Consider the following 15,869-nt stretch of genomic DNA (forward strand, 5'->3'; position numbering starts at 1 on the left):
TCTTAAAGGAGAGAAAAATGGAAAGGTGGAGAGGTTTATTGAGGGAACTCCAGAGCTGAGGCAGCTGAAGGCACAGTTTAAAGAAGCCAGAAATGCACGAGATCAGAATTGGAGGAGCACAGAGATCTTGGAGGGTTGTGGGCATGGAATAAGATTACAGACGTAGGGAGGGGTGAGGCCATGAAGGGATTTGAAAACAAGGGTGAGAACTTTAAAATCGAGGCGTTCCCGGACTGGTGGCTAATGTAGGTTGTTTCCTGTGGTTTAATAGCTGTAATATTCAGAGTCAGTGTATTGAGAACAGGTCAGGCAATTCAGTTACTCCACATTCAGTTTCTCCACATTCCCGTGTTCCTTATTCTGTGGGACAGTGTTGGATGCTGGTTCTCTGACTTTTTGTATCTTGTGTACATTCATACAATTCGTGTGCACCTCAGATCCCAACATGGTGAATCCTTACATGTACCAGCCAGCAGCTCCGGCCAGTCAGAGCACCCAGCAAAGCCAGGGAGTGCCCACAACAAACACCGGATATTCAAACTACCAACCAACTCCTACACAGAACTACCAGGTAAGTCACACACTCGTTTTCTCTGGTGTGGATCCTCAGTGTCTCAGTGAACTGTGGTGTGTTATAAGATGTCGAGTTTCTTCTGGTGTTGGATTGAAGCAGCAGTTTTGGCTCCATTTCATTCAGTGGCTTTCATCCCAGCATTCTGAGCAATTACCAATTTCTCTCCTCACCCACCCAAAAGTCTATCTCTTCCTCTCCTATCCAGTCAGCTGTCTGTGTCTCATTTTCACTCTCCCGTGTCACTCACTCTTAGCACTTTCTCTGTCGTGTGTGTGTGTGTGTGTGTTCTCGCTCTCTCCCTCCCTATTCTTGTGTGCTTTCCCTCACTCCTGAGAATTTATCCCTTGAGCTTCCTTATACTGTCCATTTCAGTGACATTCCCTGGTAACACTTGTTGCGTCTCTGTATAGAATATTCATACTATGTCTGGTGTTTCAAGGCAGTTGGAAGGGGTGAAGGTATTTAAGTCATTGTTATCTGTGCTTGGTATATGCCATTTGCTGAAGATTCACATTTAATATGGGGTGTTCACAGAGTCAGCTTTGTTTTATTTTTGACAGTGTTTGACATTCTGATGAACATCTACACCTATATTGTGATTTTGAACTGTATTGGAGAGAAGCTTTCCCTGTGTTTAATGGAACAAAGTGCATGATATATTGTTGATTGTACAGTCAGCTGTTAAGAATACATGGAAAAAGCTTATTGCTGTCCTTGTATGAATTGCATTCATTGGAGGGTTTGGATTAGGTCAATGTGGTTGTTAACTGTGCACAGATGGCCGATTAGACCTACCTGGTCCTCGGCAATCTGTGTTCAAGAGGGGGAATCACTCACCTGAACCCTTTCCAGAGGCCCCGGTTGGAAACGAGGCTGAGGAGCATAGGATTAGACTTGCTTGGATGCCCCTCTCCCTGGCATTCAAATAACCACCAAATGTTCACCACAAGACTCCCATGACAGACACCAGGTACTCAAACTACCAATGAACCCCTACACAGAACTACTAGGCAGGTCACACATTAATGTTCTCTTGTGTGGATTCCGGTTTCTCTGAATTATATGTTTTTCATGTGTCACTTGAGGTGGGGTGCAGGGGGCTGAGAAACTGTGTTGGCAGCCTTAGTGGCTCTACCTCAGCAAGGGCTCAGTGCCATCTGTCTGGAGAGCAAAGGAGTAGAAAGCTTAGAATCTGTGTTGTATGGGATTTATTATTAAAGCTTTGTATATCGAAAGCCAATTCTGGCTCCATGCGTACGTGTGGGTGCAGTTCTGGCTGTGTGCGTGTGTGTGTGTGTGTGTGTATGTATGTGTACAGAGGCTGTTGTCCTGGCTCTGAGTGTGAGTGTATCAGGGCCATTCTGGTTCTGTGTCAGCTCACTGTGAATCTTCCATTGCAGAATGTGGTTTCCCAGGCACAGAGCGGAACACTTCCCCAACCACCTCAGTCAGCTGGATTGGGATACATGGGTTCCCAGTCTGTCCCAATGGGTTACCAGCCATATAACATGCAGGTAGGCACTATTGCAGCTATCTTCCCTGATAATTTTGCTGTGCTGATACCTAATACCTAAAGTTTGAGATTACCAAATGACTGGCCCTGGATTGGAGATATCCAAGTAAAACCAGTTATAATCCTCAAAATTCAACACCTCCCTATCCTTAAGCACATTTCAAAAAAAATTGAGTTCTCTGAAATCTGGGTATGTTAAAGTATTTGTCAATTTTTTTTTATTAAGAAGTAGTATTTGCTTATATTGTGTAGATTTTAAATGGGCTAATTGTTAACTAACTCTGACACATCATGTACTTAAGCTGAACCAGAAAAGTGGCTGTTTGGCTTTTTCCTCTATCTTATAATATAGAGGCCTGTATTTACAGTGAATGCACAGCTTGGTATTTTACTCCGTCTGCTCTCTTGGGCTTTGGTTTCAAAGCTTTGTTATGTACAGTAAGCAACTCACTCTGTTGCTCTCCTACAGAATATGATGTCTGCCCTCCCAGCTCAAGATCCTGCCATGAGCAATTTACCTCCGCAGCAGTCTTACCTTCCAACACAGCAGCCTATCTATCAGCAGGTAAGCAGGAGGGCCACTATCTGGGCCGTGCCAACCTGATAATCACTGATTTTACAAAGGTACATTTTGTACCTGGAGGCAAGGAGGGTTGGGGGATTGGGAATCCAATGTTTGCTGGGATTGAATTTGAGTTCTCTCGTGTCCTCTAGATTGCCAGTCCGCTAATGCACCCAATTCCAGTGTTGCTGTTGCATTGTACACTAACTGGCAAGTCTTTCTCTGAGGTCAAAGAATGAGTCGTGTGCGGAAATAGAAAATATCTCCCTGATACAGTAAGGAGTTCTTTCCTGCAACTGGGATAAAACAGAATTTCAATCTCTTAACCTGCTGCAGGTCAATTAGGGATGGGCAATAGCTGCTGGCCTAGCCAGTGATGGCTGCATCCCATGAGTGAATTAGGAAAAAGTAACATGGGAGTGCTCGATGTCAGCACCCGTGCCTGACTAATGACAGTTCCATTTCCCCAGTGCTAACAGCCCTTGCCTCGAGCACAAAATTTCCAAAAAATGGACAAAGAGAGTGGGCTGTGTTGTTAGTTCATTGTGTACCTGTCTGACCTGCCATTGCTGTGACTTCAGGTCCTGCTTGTAAATCTTGGTGCCAGAGTTAGAGCTGGAATACGAGCTGCAAATGCCTGAGAGCAAAGGAGGGAGCAGGAGTGGGTGGGGTCCTCATCTCAGGGAAAAGGTAAAAAGGGCTTGCAATTATATAGTACCTTTCTCACTCTCCAGATGTCCTGCTTCACAGCAAATTAAGTACTTTTGAAATGTAGTCAGTATTATAATGTAGGTGGCACAGCAAGCTCCCATAAACAGTAATGTGAAAATGATCCAGTAATCTGTTTGTGATGCTGGTTAAGGGATAAGTACTGGTCGGGTTGCTGGGGACGTTTGTCTTTCATTAGTCCCATGGGGTCTTCTGTGTCCACCTGGGAAAGCTGATGGGACCTCAGTTTAACTTTGCACCCGACAAATGCCACCTCCAACAGTGCAACGGTCCTTCAATGTTGCATTGGAGTGTCAACCTGGATTATATGCTTAATCATCCAGGGTGGACTTGGGTCCAGAGACACTCTGACTTGGACCAGAGCGCTACCCTCTGATCCCCACCTTCTCTCAGATTCATGACAAGCAGGTGTTGAGTCTTAAAGCCACACCTACACTGAGAACACAACGATAAAGAACATGAGAGCACCATTCGACTCATTAAAACCAGTTCTCTCTCTGGTGTTCTGAGTCTCCTGTTGTGATGGTACACAGTGACTTAGCCGTAGTAAAGCAGCACCAAATGAGGAGCAGGTGGCAACCAGCATCTGACTGCATCTTAACTCTCCCCTTTCCTTTACTTGCAGATGGCACCCCCTGGAGCACCACAGCAGCAGCAGCAGCAGCAGCCACCACAACAGCAGATCCAGCAGCAGCCAGGCTCTGAGGCACAGCTCATCTCATTTGACTAATCTCTGTCTGGGGGAGGGGGAGTTGGGGGGGTGGGTAGGGAGCAGTCACCCTCATACCAGGAACGCACATTGCCAGTTAATTATTGGAGGGGAGTGAAGAAAGAAATTGGGACTGTGTGGTACCACTTGAAGGATTCACTTTTCAAATTCATACTGGCTTTCATAAGCTGAACCTTTTGAAAGGCTCACATGGATTTGACTGCTGTCTGGCAATCTCTGATTACCTTGTGCGTGCTCTCGGTGTGAGAACACAAAGCAAAGGACCATTCTGATAATCATTCGAGACACTAAATTTAAACTGGAGGCCTTTTGGTGCAATGTAGCAACTGAGGATGATGCTAACTGTGTTTTTGAGCCCGGGCAGTTTTGTGTGAGTTCAGACAGGTGTTTAGATGGGACTTCCTTTTTAGAATATTTTCACCCTGCACACGTTTTATCAAAAGTGACTGCACTCTTGTTGTTTTAATCCTTATCGTTGGACCATATGTACTGTTTAGATGCTTCTTTCACTGAGTTGTGTAGTGTGAGCAACAGAGGTGGTTTGGCTGTTTCTCCCTGTTTATTTAAGCTGCTTTTTGTGACCATATTGTTAATTACTTATATGGTGGGTAGTTCTCCTTTGTGACTGGCTTCCTCTACCCACCAGTATTTCCTCCCCTTCCTCCTGTAGGCACCGAGTCCCAGGACTACCCCCCCCCAAACCCCTCCTTCCCACTTCAGTACCTCGTGGAGACCCAGGGATTCTTTCAGAGGGGACGTTAACCTGTCTGTCGTCTCGAGTGGACGTAATAAGATCCCAAGGCGCTATTTCTAAGAAGATCAAGGGAGTTATATCCCCAGTGTCCAGGCCAACATTTATCCCTCAACAGACATCGCAACAACAGATTATCTGACCATTTATCTCACTGTTCTTTGTGGAGCTTGCTGTACGCAAACTGGCTACTGCACTTCCTACAGCAGTGTCTGCACTTCAAAAGCATTTGATTGGTTATAAAGCGCCTTGTGATGTCGTGAGGCCATGGAAGGTGCCAGTTCCATGCGAGGTGTTATTCTCCCCAGTGTTGGCTTCAGAGCAAAATTGAACATTGGGTCCAATGCTGGTTATAACCCCCAATCTCGTCAGTTTCCCAGAAAAGTAGGTGAGGTTAAAATTCTCCCCCTAGTTTCAGCAGGAGGCTTGGCTGCACCGACATGGTTGAGGGGTGGGAGGTGAAATCACAGCTGCCCTCAACTGGTATCTACCCAATAACCTCAAAAACAAAAAATATCTACTCTCCCTGCTAACCCCACCCCCAATAGCGGGGGTGCTGCAACATGCTCACAAGTCGGCTTTCCTAGCTTTGTGTGAGCCTGAGATGATGCCTGGGCAGAGGAAGGGACTTGCATGTTACAGAACAAAGGAACTCAAACCTCCCTCACCGGGAAGGTGTCATCTCTGATCAGCTCAAGGATGCAGATTCATGTCTTGCATATCCAGGCATACTGACTGGCAAGTACCACAGCCACTCCCCACTCTTTGCTCCATGAGTCAGCTAGGAACCAGTGGTGGCCATATCAGGACTGGTCCCAGTGTCCCATTCCAGTCAGTTTTTAACTCCATATGGGGAATGCTCCTATCTGTAAGCTGTTAGCCGTTGTCCTGGTGAAATGAGTCAGAATCTTGTCCAGAGAAGCGAGGTTTACGTACCTCAAACGTTTTGCTACTGGGCAGCTCACAATTCAGTCCAGTCAGCCAGTGGTACCTCAAGAGTCGCCTGTGCCAACCTCTTGATGTTTTTTTTGGAAGGCACGATACAGGAGTCAAAATACAGGGAGCCTCTTGGAGGCTATGTTCATTAAACTGCCTGCTTCTTGATTGTTAGTTTCCCTTTTTTCTTTGCTTGTTAAGAAAAAAAGCTGAATGCAACAACAGAGAAATGGTTTTAAAATGTCAGGGGGGTGAGGGTGAAGATAGAGCAACCATGACATTTGGTACAAATTAATTCTAAAACCCAGTTCTAACTGTACATTAAAGTGCAGTCTGATTTTTGTGTGCGCACACGTGTGTGTTACAGATCCAGGTTGAACTATACAGAATCACCAACTTAGGTCAGAGGAATGGATTTCTAATCAAAGTAGTGGGTGGACCTTATAGTTGGCTTTGTAGATTAACTGCTTGCTAACCTCTACTACCTACTTCTCTCATCACTGGAGTTGCGGGCATTTCACTGTGGAAGTTACTGACCACCATGAACTGTCGCTGCATAATAATGGAGCTCAATATAATTAACCGTAATTGCTAGCTGTTATCCATATAGCATATTGTATATTGTGCAGTCATTCTCTGTTGTATATTCGTGATCTTTGGAACGTAAGCAATTAAATGTCTAATTTAAAAAAAAACTCGTCTTCATGAATAGGGTGTGCATGTTTAAATTGAAAATTGTCTATTCATTTAAGGTATAATATTGTACAGGATAATTTGCATTGTGGTTTGGATAGATGGCTTACCTGTCGATCTTTATCAAGGTGTCAGTAAGACATTGGACATGCATGTAGTATTCTACTGTACATGAATGTGTCTCTATCTTATGTATTTTTTCCTTAATACAACACTTCAGCTTTCCTCACCATTTCAGCTAATTTTAAAACCATATATTTAATAAACAATTTTCCCTTCGTATTGTTTACCTCTGCAAAATCGGTGTGTTTTAATTGAGAAGTAAGATTTTTTTTTAACAAAGTAAGTTGTGATGATCTGGAATGCATCACCTGAAAGGGTGATGGAAGCAGATACAGTAATAGCTTCCAAAAGGGAATTGGATAAATAATTTTAAGAGGAAATATATGCATGGCTTTGGGGACAGGGTTATCATTGGCTGCCCCTTGATTCGAGGATGACGTCTGCTCAGGGTCACGAGTTTGCTATGGGCCTTCATCTGACTCAGCAGGTCGATTATTGACCTGCAGATGTTTGGGTGCATGGGGCAGGATGTCCCACGAGGTAGTGGGATCCAGAGTACAGGACTTGCTTCCTTTTCTTTCCTTCTCTGCTGCTGCTCTGCCTCATCATTAAGGCGTTTGCACTCTCAAAAGAATAAGAGGAGTGATACTAACTGGATGACTCTTTCAAAGAGCCTGCACAGGTATGATGGGCAGAATGGCCTCTTCCTGTGCTATCACACTCCATGTTCTCTGATCATCACCCAACCACATGACTTTTATACAGGTGTATAAGGTGGCTAACAAGATAAACAGTTGCAGTAGGTGGTTGAGGTCAGAATATGGACTCACTAAACTGCTGGATTCTGGGGAGATGGGTTGATTATTTGGAAGACTCTAAAGATGTCTGTCTTGATCTATTTTCAAATGAGACTGCATTAATTTGTACTGGAAAGTTTAAAAAGATAAGTTATGGTTAAAGCAAAATTTGCAGGAAAAAACAAGCTTTTATAAGATGTATCCCAGGTGTAGAAATTTCTGAGATCCAATCCATGCTAAACTGAAGCTACAGAGAATATGCTGATGGGGATCAATGAAGATGGGTGGGAAGAGGCTCATGTGGAGCATGAACTCCAGCATAGGCTAGCTGGGCCAACTGGTCTAAGCTCTGATATTAGAAAGCCTTGTCATCTCTGGGGTCAGCTCATTTTGAACAATGCTGCAAGCCACAGAGTAAGCTCAATGTCCGTCAAACAAAGTGACCTTCACTGAATCTCCAATTTTGTGTTTGTCTCTGGCCGCCTTCTACATGTTTTCACTTTATTCATCATCCTGATTCCACTGAGTACAACAGAATACAAATTCAAGTTAAGTGAGAGTGCCTTGGATTACATTCAGTTCTTGGTCATTCTGCACTTCAAACTTGAGTTTCAAACAAAGGTGCTTCCAATGCTTCTCTCTTTCCTGCTACCATCCATCGATGTAGCCCCCAGGGAAGGGACCTGCTGCAAATCAGGATTTGTCCTTTCAACATTCGGTTGCCCCTGTGGAAAGGGATCTTGAACTTCACTATAAAGTCTGTGTTCCTGCAGCATTAATGCTGGAATGAGGGGTGTTTAGATAAATTAGCGTGCCTAAAAACCCTCTGCAGCATTAGTGTGTATAAAAGTGTGATTTCACAGTGAACTGCTGTGAGTTTGGTGAGTGAGGGAATTTGGTGAAGAGAGGGAAGAGTTGCTCCTTTTCCTTCAGGCTCTTCGGTACAGGAGAGTAAGCTTGTTACTGCTAAGCTATCCTAATAAATAGTTTGTAAAGTTACCAGATGGTAGGGCAGCTCGGCCGAGTGGAATGTGCCTCCTGTGGTATGTGGGAAGTCATCGGTGCACCATGTGTCCTAGACAAACACTTCCGCAGGAACTGTCACTGGGTGCAGAAGCTGGAGCTCTGGATTTCAGAACTTGAGTGGCGGCTGGAGTCACTGTGGTGCCTCCGTGAGCCAGAGAACTAGGTGGGATAGCATGTTTAGGGAAGTGGTCACACCACAGATTTGGAACATACAGGCAGAGAGCAAATGGGTGAGTGCCAGGCAGGCTAAGAGAACCAGGCAGGCAGTGCAGGACTCCCTTAGTCAATCTTGCTCGCTAACCAGTTTTCCATCTTGAACACTGGTGAGAGTGATGGTTCCTCAGCATAAGCCAAGCCCCTGGCACTATGGGTGGCTGAGCTACACAGGACGAGAGAAGGAAGAGCAATAGTGATAGGGGATTAGTTAGGAGAACAGACAGATGTTTCTGCGGCTGTAGATGTGACTCCAGGATGGTGTGTTGCCTCCCTGGTGCCAGAATCAAGGATGTCACAGAACGGCTGCAGGACATTCTTCTGGGACCTGTGCCAGAGGTCATGGTCCACATTGATACTGATGACATAGGTAGGAAGAGAGACGAAGTCCTGAAAGCAGATTTTAGGCAGTCAGTAAAGAAATAAAAAAGCCAGGATCTCAAAAAGCAACATTCTCTGGATTACTCTGCCACATGCTAGTGAGCGTAGGAATAGGAGGACTGAGTGATTGAACACATGGCTGAAGAGTTGGTGTAGGAGGGAGGGTATCAGTTTTCTGAGGCATTGGGACTGGTTCGGGGGCAGGTGGGACCTGTACAAAATGGACAGGCTGCATCTTAGCAGGACCGGGACTAATCCCCTTGCAGGGAGATTTGCTAGTGCTGTTGAGGAGGGTTTGAACTAGTTTGGCAGGGGATGCAAACCTGAGAGGGAGCTCAAAATAGAGGGAAGCAAAACTCGTATCAGGAAGTAGAAAAGTAGTGAGCAAAAATAGAAGGAAGACAGAGAAGGCAAGCTTCAAATATGATCAGGATGCAGAATAATGTTAAGAAAACAAAATTAAGGGCATGCATGCATGCGGCATTCACAATAAGGTAGATAATTTGAAGGCACAAAGAGTTAAATGGGTATGATTTAATTGCCATTACAGACATGATTACAGGATGACCGAGACTGGGAACTGAATATTCAAGGATACTCATTTAAGAAGGATAGGCGAATGCCAAACAGAGGTAGGGTAGCCCTGCTAGTAAGGGATCAGACCAGTGCATTAGTGAAAGAGAGGACCTTGGATCTAAGGATCAAGATGTAATATCAGTTTGGGTGGAGCTAAGAAACAGCAAGGGGCGGTAAAAATTGGTAGTTGTTTATAGACCATTAAACTGTCATGGTAACATTGGGTGCAGTATAAATCAGGAAATTAGAACTGCATGTAACATGGGTAATACAGTAATAATGTGTGACTTCAATTTACATTTAGATAGGGTAAACGTGATTAGTATTAATGCTGTGGAAGATGAATTCCTGGAGTGTACAAGAGATGGGTTTCTGGAGCAGTATGTTGAAGAACCAACTAGGGATCAGGCTATTTTAGTATTCGTATGATGTAATGAGAAAGGGCTAATTTATAACCTTGCTGTAAAGGAGCCTTTAGGAAATAGTGACCATAATATGAGAGAATTTTACATTAAGTTTGAAAGTGATATAATTCATTCTGAAACTAGGGTCTTGGAGCAAGTTGGCTATGGTGGATTGGGAAAGTACACTAAAATTTTGATGGTAGACAGGCAATGGTTAATACTTAAAGAAGTATTACATGGTCTACAACAAATATACATTCCTCCAAGACACAAAAACCCAACAGGAAAGGTGAATCAACTGTGGCTAACAGAAGAAGTTAAAGAATGCATTAAATCAAAGGAAGTGACTTATAAGGTTGCCAGAAATAGTGGTAAACCCAAGGTTTGGGAGCAATTTAAAATCCAGCAAAGGAGGACCCAGAAACTAATAAAAGGAAAAGAGAATATGGATGCAAGCTGGCAAGAAGCATAAAGGTGGATTATACAAACATCTTTAGGTGTGTGAAAAGAAAAAGACTAGCAAGACAAATGTGGGTCTATTACAGGCGGAAATAGGAGAATTTATAATGGTGAATGGGGAAATGTTGGAGAAATTAAACAATTACTTTGCCTCGGTCTTCATAAAGGACGATACAAAAAATCTCCCAGAAATATTTAGGGAACTGAGGGGCTTGTGAAAATGAGGAACTGAAAGAAATTAGTATTACTAAGAGATAGTACTCAAAATTAATTGGATTGAAGGTTGGTAAGTCTGCTGGACCTGATTAGCTGTTGAAGGAGCTGGCTATAGAGATAGTGGATGCATTGGTGGTTGTCTTTCAAAATTCCATAGATTCTGGAAAGGTTCCTGCAGACTGAAAAGTAGCAAATATAACTCTACTATTTAAGATGGGAGGGAGAGAGAAAACTAAGAACTACAGACCTGTTAGTTTGACGTCAGTAGTAGGAAAATGTCAGAATTTATTATGAAGGATGTGATAACTAGACACTTAGAAAATAATGATAAGATTGGGCAGAGTCAAAATGCATTTATGGAAGGGAAATCAATTGGGGTATCACAAGGATCAGTGCTAGGGCAACAGCTGTTCACAATCTATATAAATGATTTGGATGTGGGAACCAAATATAATATTTCCAAATTTGCTGATGATACAGTCCACCTATTTTTGTAAGTTGTGAGGAGGATGCAAGGAATGTTATGATCCCTGCTGAGGCTACCCCTGGACAAGCCTAATCCCAGGGTGGAACCCAGCTTGATAGATCCTAACTTTTATTTGTTAGTTTAGACACGTGGGGAGAGGCTACTGAACAGAGTCACCAGAGTCAGCTAATGAACTTTTAACAATAGAATAAAACATTTATTAAATAAAAGGTGAACTATATTACAACATTCCTTCATCCATAACGATACCTTTACAGATATATACAGATTTGTAAGGATAGCACAAGTTACAAAGCTATCTTATACTCTAACATTCACAATAAGTATACAGTCCATGTAAACCAATGTGTTGAGACATCCCATGCTCTGAAACCAAGTGACAGACGCCACCTCAACCAGATGCTGTGGATCTCTCCTCAACTCCCCCCAGACACTTGTCACACTGTGAGCCAACCGGTCTCACTGAATTCCGTCTTTCACACGAGGGTTTCCAATCTCCACTCTCCAAGACCTCGCCTTGGAACCTTCTCCCAAACTGACAGTTTCTCTCGGACACCTTCCACAAAAGTTTAACTCCAGGGTTTTGAACTCTCCTTCCAACGTTCTTCTCCCTGGGTGGCCACATGCATTCTCCCTCAACAACTCAGCCATCAACAGTATCATTACTTTACATGATCACAGCAAAGAGTTACAGACCTTCAGTTGTCTCTTTGGACCTTCTTACCTCTTGCAAGCTATTCTCGCTTTAACTCTGTTTTCTGCAGCTTTTCTCTCTCTAAATCTGAAGGTTGGAGCCTTTCTCTCAGACCCTCACTCTTAACTTCACTTAACAGGATCTTTTCCTGATTCCTGTCCTTCCTTTGACTAAAAAGTCTTCTTTGGGCTTTCCTCTCTTCCACTCCCCTGGATTTTGGAGTTTTTCTTAGCTTGGGACTGGCCATCTGTCCCCTTCTAGGCTGTTCCCCTGGCAGCTATCTTCAAAACCAGCTGAACTCCAACAGCTTCCAAAACAAACCTCCTGTTTCCAGCATTTCTCTGTGTGTCTGCAGGAGGGACCTGCCTCTCTGGATTCCTGTTGCTAGGCAACAGCCCAATTCTTCTCCCCTTGTGCTTACTTAACTTCTTCAGTCGTAAACTCTCATTAGAAATGCAAGCACCTTTCTAAAATGAAACTAAAACTCTATTTGGCCTTTCTTAATGCAGAGATACAGAAATACAGATCAAACTTAAACTTTAAAGCTAAAACTCATTCCTAACACTCACAAGTACAAATATTACTCACTTAAACTGCTTCTATTTCCTAACAGGATGCTTCAAGGGGACTTGGGCAGGCTAAGTGAGTGGGCAAGAGCATGGCAGATGGGATATAATGTGAAGTCATCTACTTTGGTAGAAAAAACAAAGCAGGATATTTGATCCATGGTGAGAGGTTGGGAAATGTTGATGTCCAAAGGGAGCTGGGGTCCTTGTTCATGAGGCACTAAAAGCCAGCATGCAGATGCAGCAAGCAACATGGTATGTTGGCCTCCAAGGGGATTTGAGTACAGGAGAAAAGATGTGGAAGTTTGATCACTGTGCATGTACAAGACAGAAATCGATAGATTTCTTGCGACTAATGACATAAAGGGATATGGGACAGTGCGGGAAAGTGCATTGAGGTAGCTGATCCACCATGATCTAATTGAATGGTGGAGCAGGCTTGATGGGCCAAATAGCCTATTCCTGTTCCTATGTTCCTAAAACTACTCAGTGCAGCATCAATGTGTATAAAACCACTCAGTGCAGCATTAACATGCATAAAACCCCTCTCTGCAGCATTAATGTGTATAAAACCCCTCCCTGCAGCATTAATGTGTATAGAACCCCTCCCTGCAGCATTAATGTGTCTAAAACCCCCCCTGCAGCATTTTGTATAAAATCACTCGGTGCAGCATTAATGTGTATAAAACCACTCGGTGCAGCATTAATGTGTATAAAAACAGTCGGTGCAGCATTAATGTGTATAAAACCCCTCCCTGCAGCATTAATGGGTAATAAAGCCCCTCCCTGCAGCATTAATGGGCTGAAAACCCCTCCCTGCAGCATTAACGTGTATAAAACCCCTCCCTGCAGCATTAATGTGTATAAAACCCCTCCCTGCAGCATTAATGTGTATAAAACCCCTCCCTGCAGCATTAACGTGTATAAAACCCCTCCCTGCAGCATTAACGTGTATAAAACCCCTCCCTGCAGCACTAATGTGTATAAACCCCTCCCTGCAGCATTAACGTGTATAAAACCCCTCCCTGCAGCATTAACGTATATAAAACCCCTCCCTGCAGCACTAACGTGTATAAAACCCCTCCCTGCAGAATTAACGTGTATAAACCCCTCCCTGCAGCATTAACGTGTATAAAACCCCTCCCTGTAGCATTAACGTGTATAAAACCCCTCCCTGCAGCATTAACGTGTATAAAACCCCTCCCTGCAGCACTAACGTGTATAAAACCCCTCCCTGCAGCATTAATGTGTATAAAACCCCTCCCTGCAGCATTAACATGTATAAAACCCCTCCCTGCAGCATTGTGTATAGAACCCCTCCCTGCAGAATTAACGTGTATAAAACCCCTCCCTGCAGCACTAATGTGTATAAAACCCCTCCCTGCAGCATTAACGCATCTAAAACCCCTCCCTGCAGCATTAACGTGTATAAAACCCCTCCCTGCAGCACTAACGTGTATAAAACCCCTCCCTGCAGCATTAATGTGTATAAAACCCCTCCCTGCAGCATTAACGTGTATAGAACCCCTCCCTGCAGCACTAACGTGTATAAAACCCCTCGGTGCAACATTAATGTGTATAAAACCCCTCGGTGCAGCATTAATGTGTATAAAACCCCTCTCTGCAGCATTAATGTGTATAAAACCCCTCCCTGTAGCACTAACGTGTATAAAACCCATCCCTGCAGCACTAACGTGTATAAAACCACTCAGTGCAGCATTAATGTGTATAAAACCCCTCCCTGTAGCACTAAAGTGTATAAAACCCCTCCCTGCAGCATTGAGTGTAGAACCCCTCCCTGCAGCATTAATGAGTATAGAACCCCTCCCTGCAGCATTAATGAGTATAGAATCCCTCCCTGCAGCATTAATGAGTATAGAACCCCTCCCTGCAGCATTAATGAGTATAGAACCCCTCCCTGCAGCATTAATGAGTATAGAACCCCTCCCTGCAGCATTAATGAGTATAGAACCCCTCCCTGCAGCATTAATGAGTATAGAACCCCTCCCTGCAGCATTAATGAGTATAGAACCCCTCCCTGCAGCATTAATGAGTATAGAACCCCTCCCTGCAGCATTAACTTGTATAGAACCCCTCCCTGCAGCATTAATGTGTATAAAACCCCTCCCTGCAGCATTAATGTGTATAAAACCCCTCCCTGCAGCATTAATGTGTATAAAACCCCTCCCTGCAGCACTAAAGTGTATAAAACCCCTCCCTGCAGCATTGAGTGTAGAACCCCTCCCTGCAGCATTAATGAGTATAGAACCCCTCCCTGCAGCATTAATGAGTATAGAATCCCTCCCTGCAGCATTAATGAGTATAGAATCCCTCCCTGCAGCATTAATGAGTATAGAACCCCTCCCTGCAGCATTAATGAGTATAGAACCCCTCCCTGCAGCATTAATGAGTATAGAACCCCTCCCTGCAGCATTAATGAGTATAGAACCCCTCCCTGCAGCATTAATGAGTATAGAACCCCTCCCTGCAGCATTAATGAGTATAGAACCCCTCCCTGCAGCATTAACTTGTATAGAACCCCTCCCTGCAGCATTAATGTGTATAAAACCCCTCCCTGCAGCATTAATGTGTATAAAACCCCTCCCTGCAGCATTAATGTGTATAAAACCCCTCCCTGCAGCATTAATGTGTATAAAACCCCTCCCTGCAGCATTAATGTGTATAAAACCCCTCCCTGCAGCATTAATGTGTATAAAACCCCTCCCTGCAGCATTAATGTGTATAAAACCCCTCCCTGCAGCATTAATGTGTATAAAACCCCTCCCTGCAGCATTAATGTGTATAAAACCCCTCCCTGCAGCATTAATGTGTATAAAACCCCTCCCTGCAGCATTAATGTGTATAAAACCCCTCCCTGCAGCATTAATGAGTATAGAACCCCTCCCTGCAGCATTAATGAGTATAGAACCCCTCCCTGCAGCATTAATGAGTATAGAACCCCTCCCTGCAGCATTAACTTGTATAGAACCCCTCCCTGCAGCATTAATGTGTATAAAACCCCTCCCTGCAGCATTAATGTGTATAAAACCCCTCCCTGCAGCATTAATGTGTATAGATCCCCACAGTGCTGCAAAGCTCCCTGTCCATCTCTGTACAGCTCAGCGCCTTGTTAATAAGTCAACACCTCTTTTTCCTTGTGTCTGTGACATCTTTTGGTTTTCTCCACCTATCACTGACCTCTATCCAGCTCCACCTGTCCCACGTTCTGGTGAAGAGTCACACGGACTCGAAACATTAACTATGTTCCTCTCCGCAGAGGCTATCAGACCTGCTGAGTTTTTCCAGCTATTTTTGTTTTTGCCTTTTTAATAAAGTTATATTGCATTCTGGCAGCGCGCTGCATGCTGGGTCACTGTGATGGTTCGGCGTTGTTAATAAAGTTTAATTGCATAATGGCAGCGCGCTGCATGCTGGGTTGTTGTGAGAGTTCGGTGTTGTTAATAAAGTTTAATTGCATAATGGCAGCGCGCTGCCTGCC

At 44.0% G+C, this 15,869-nt stretch overlaps 1 protein-coding gene across 4 annotated transcripts in view; it reads left to right on the forward strand.

Annotated features, from left to right (window-relative positions):
- hgs (hepatocyte growth factor-regulated tyrosine kinase substrate) overlaps nucleotides 1–4,136 on the forward strand; it is a 33,942-nt gene extending 29,806 nt beyond the window's left edge. For 3 of the 4 annotated variants that reach the window (XM_041217313.1, XM_041217314.1, XM_041217316.1), the window contains exons 19-22: nucleotides 438–571; nucleotides 1,975–2,088; nucleotides 2,557–2,652; nucleotides 4,004–4,136. In XM_041217313.1, the coding sequence (XP_041073247.1) occupies nucleotides 438–571; nucleotides 1,975–2,088; nucleotides 2,557–2,652; nucleotides 4,004–4,108 (449 nt within the window). In that variant the 3' untranslated portion in view covers nucleotides 4,109–4,136. The remainder of the gene's footprint in view (nucleotides 1–437; nucleotides 572–1,974; nucleotides 2,089–2,556; nucleotides 2,653–4,003) is intronic. The other variant, XM_041217315.1, reaches the window with a different exon arrangement.
- The last annotated feature ends 11,733 nt before the right edge of the window (nucleotides 4,137–15,869 follow it).

This window comes from Carcharodon carcharias, chromosome 22, assembly GCF_017639515.1.
Source record: "Carcharodon carcharias isolate sCarCar2 chromosome 22, sCarCar2.pri, whole genome shotgun sequence".
Classification (NCBI taxonomy): domain Eukaryota; kingdom Metazoa; phylum Chordata; class Chondrichthyes; order Lamniformes; family Lamnidae; genus Carcharodon; species Carcharodon carcharias.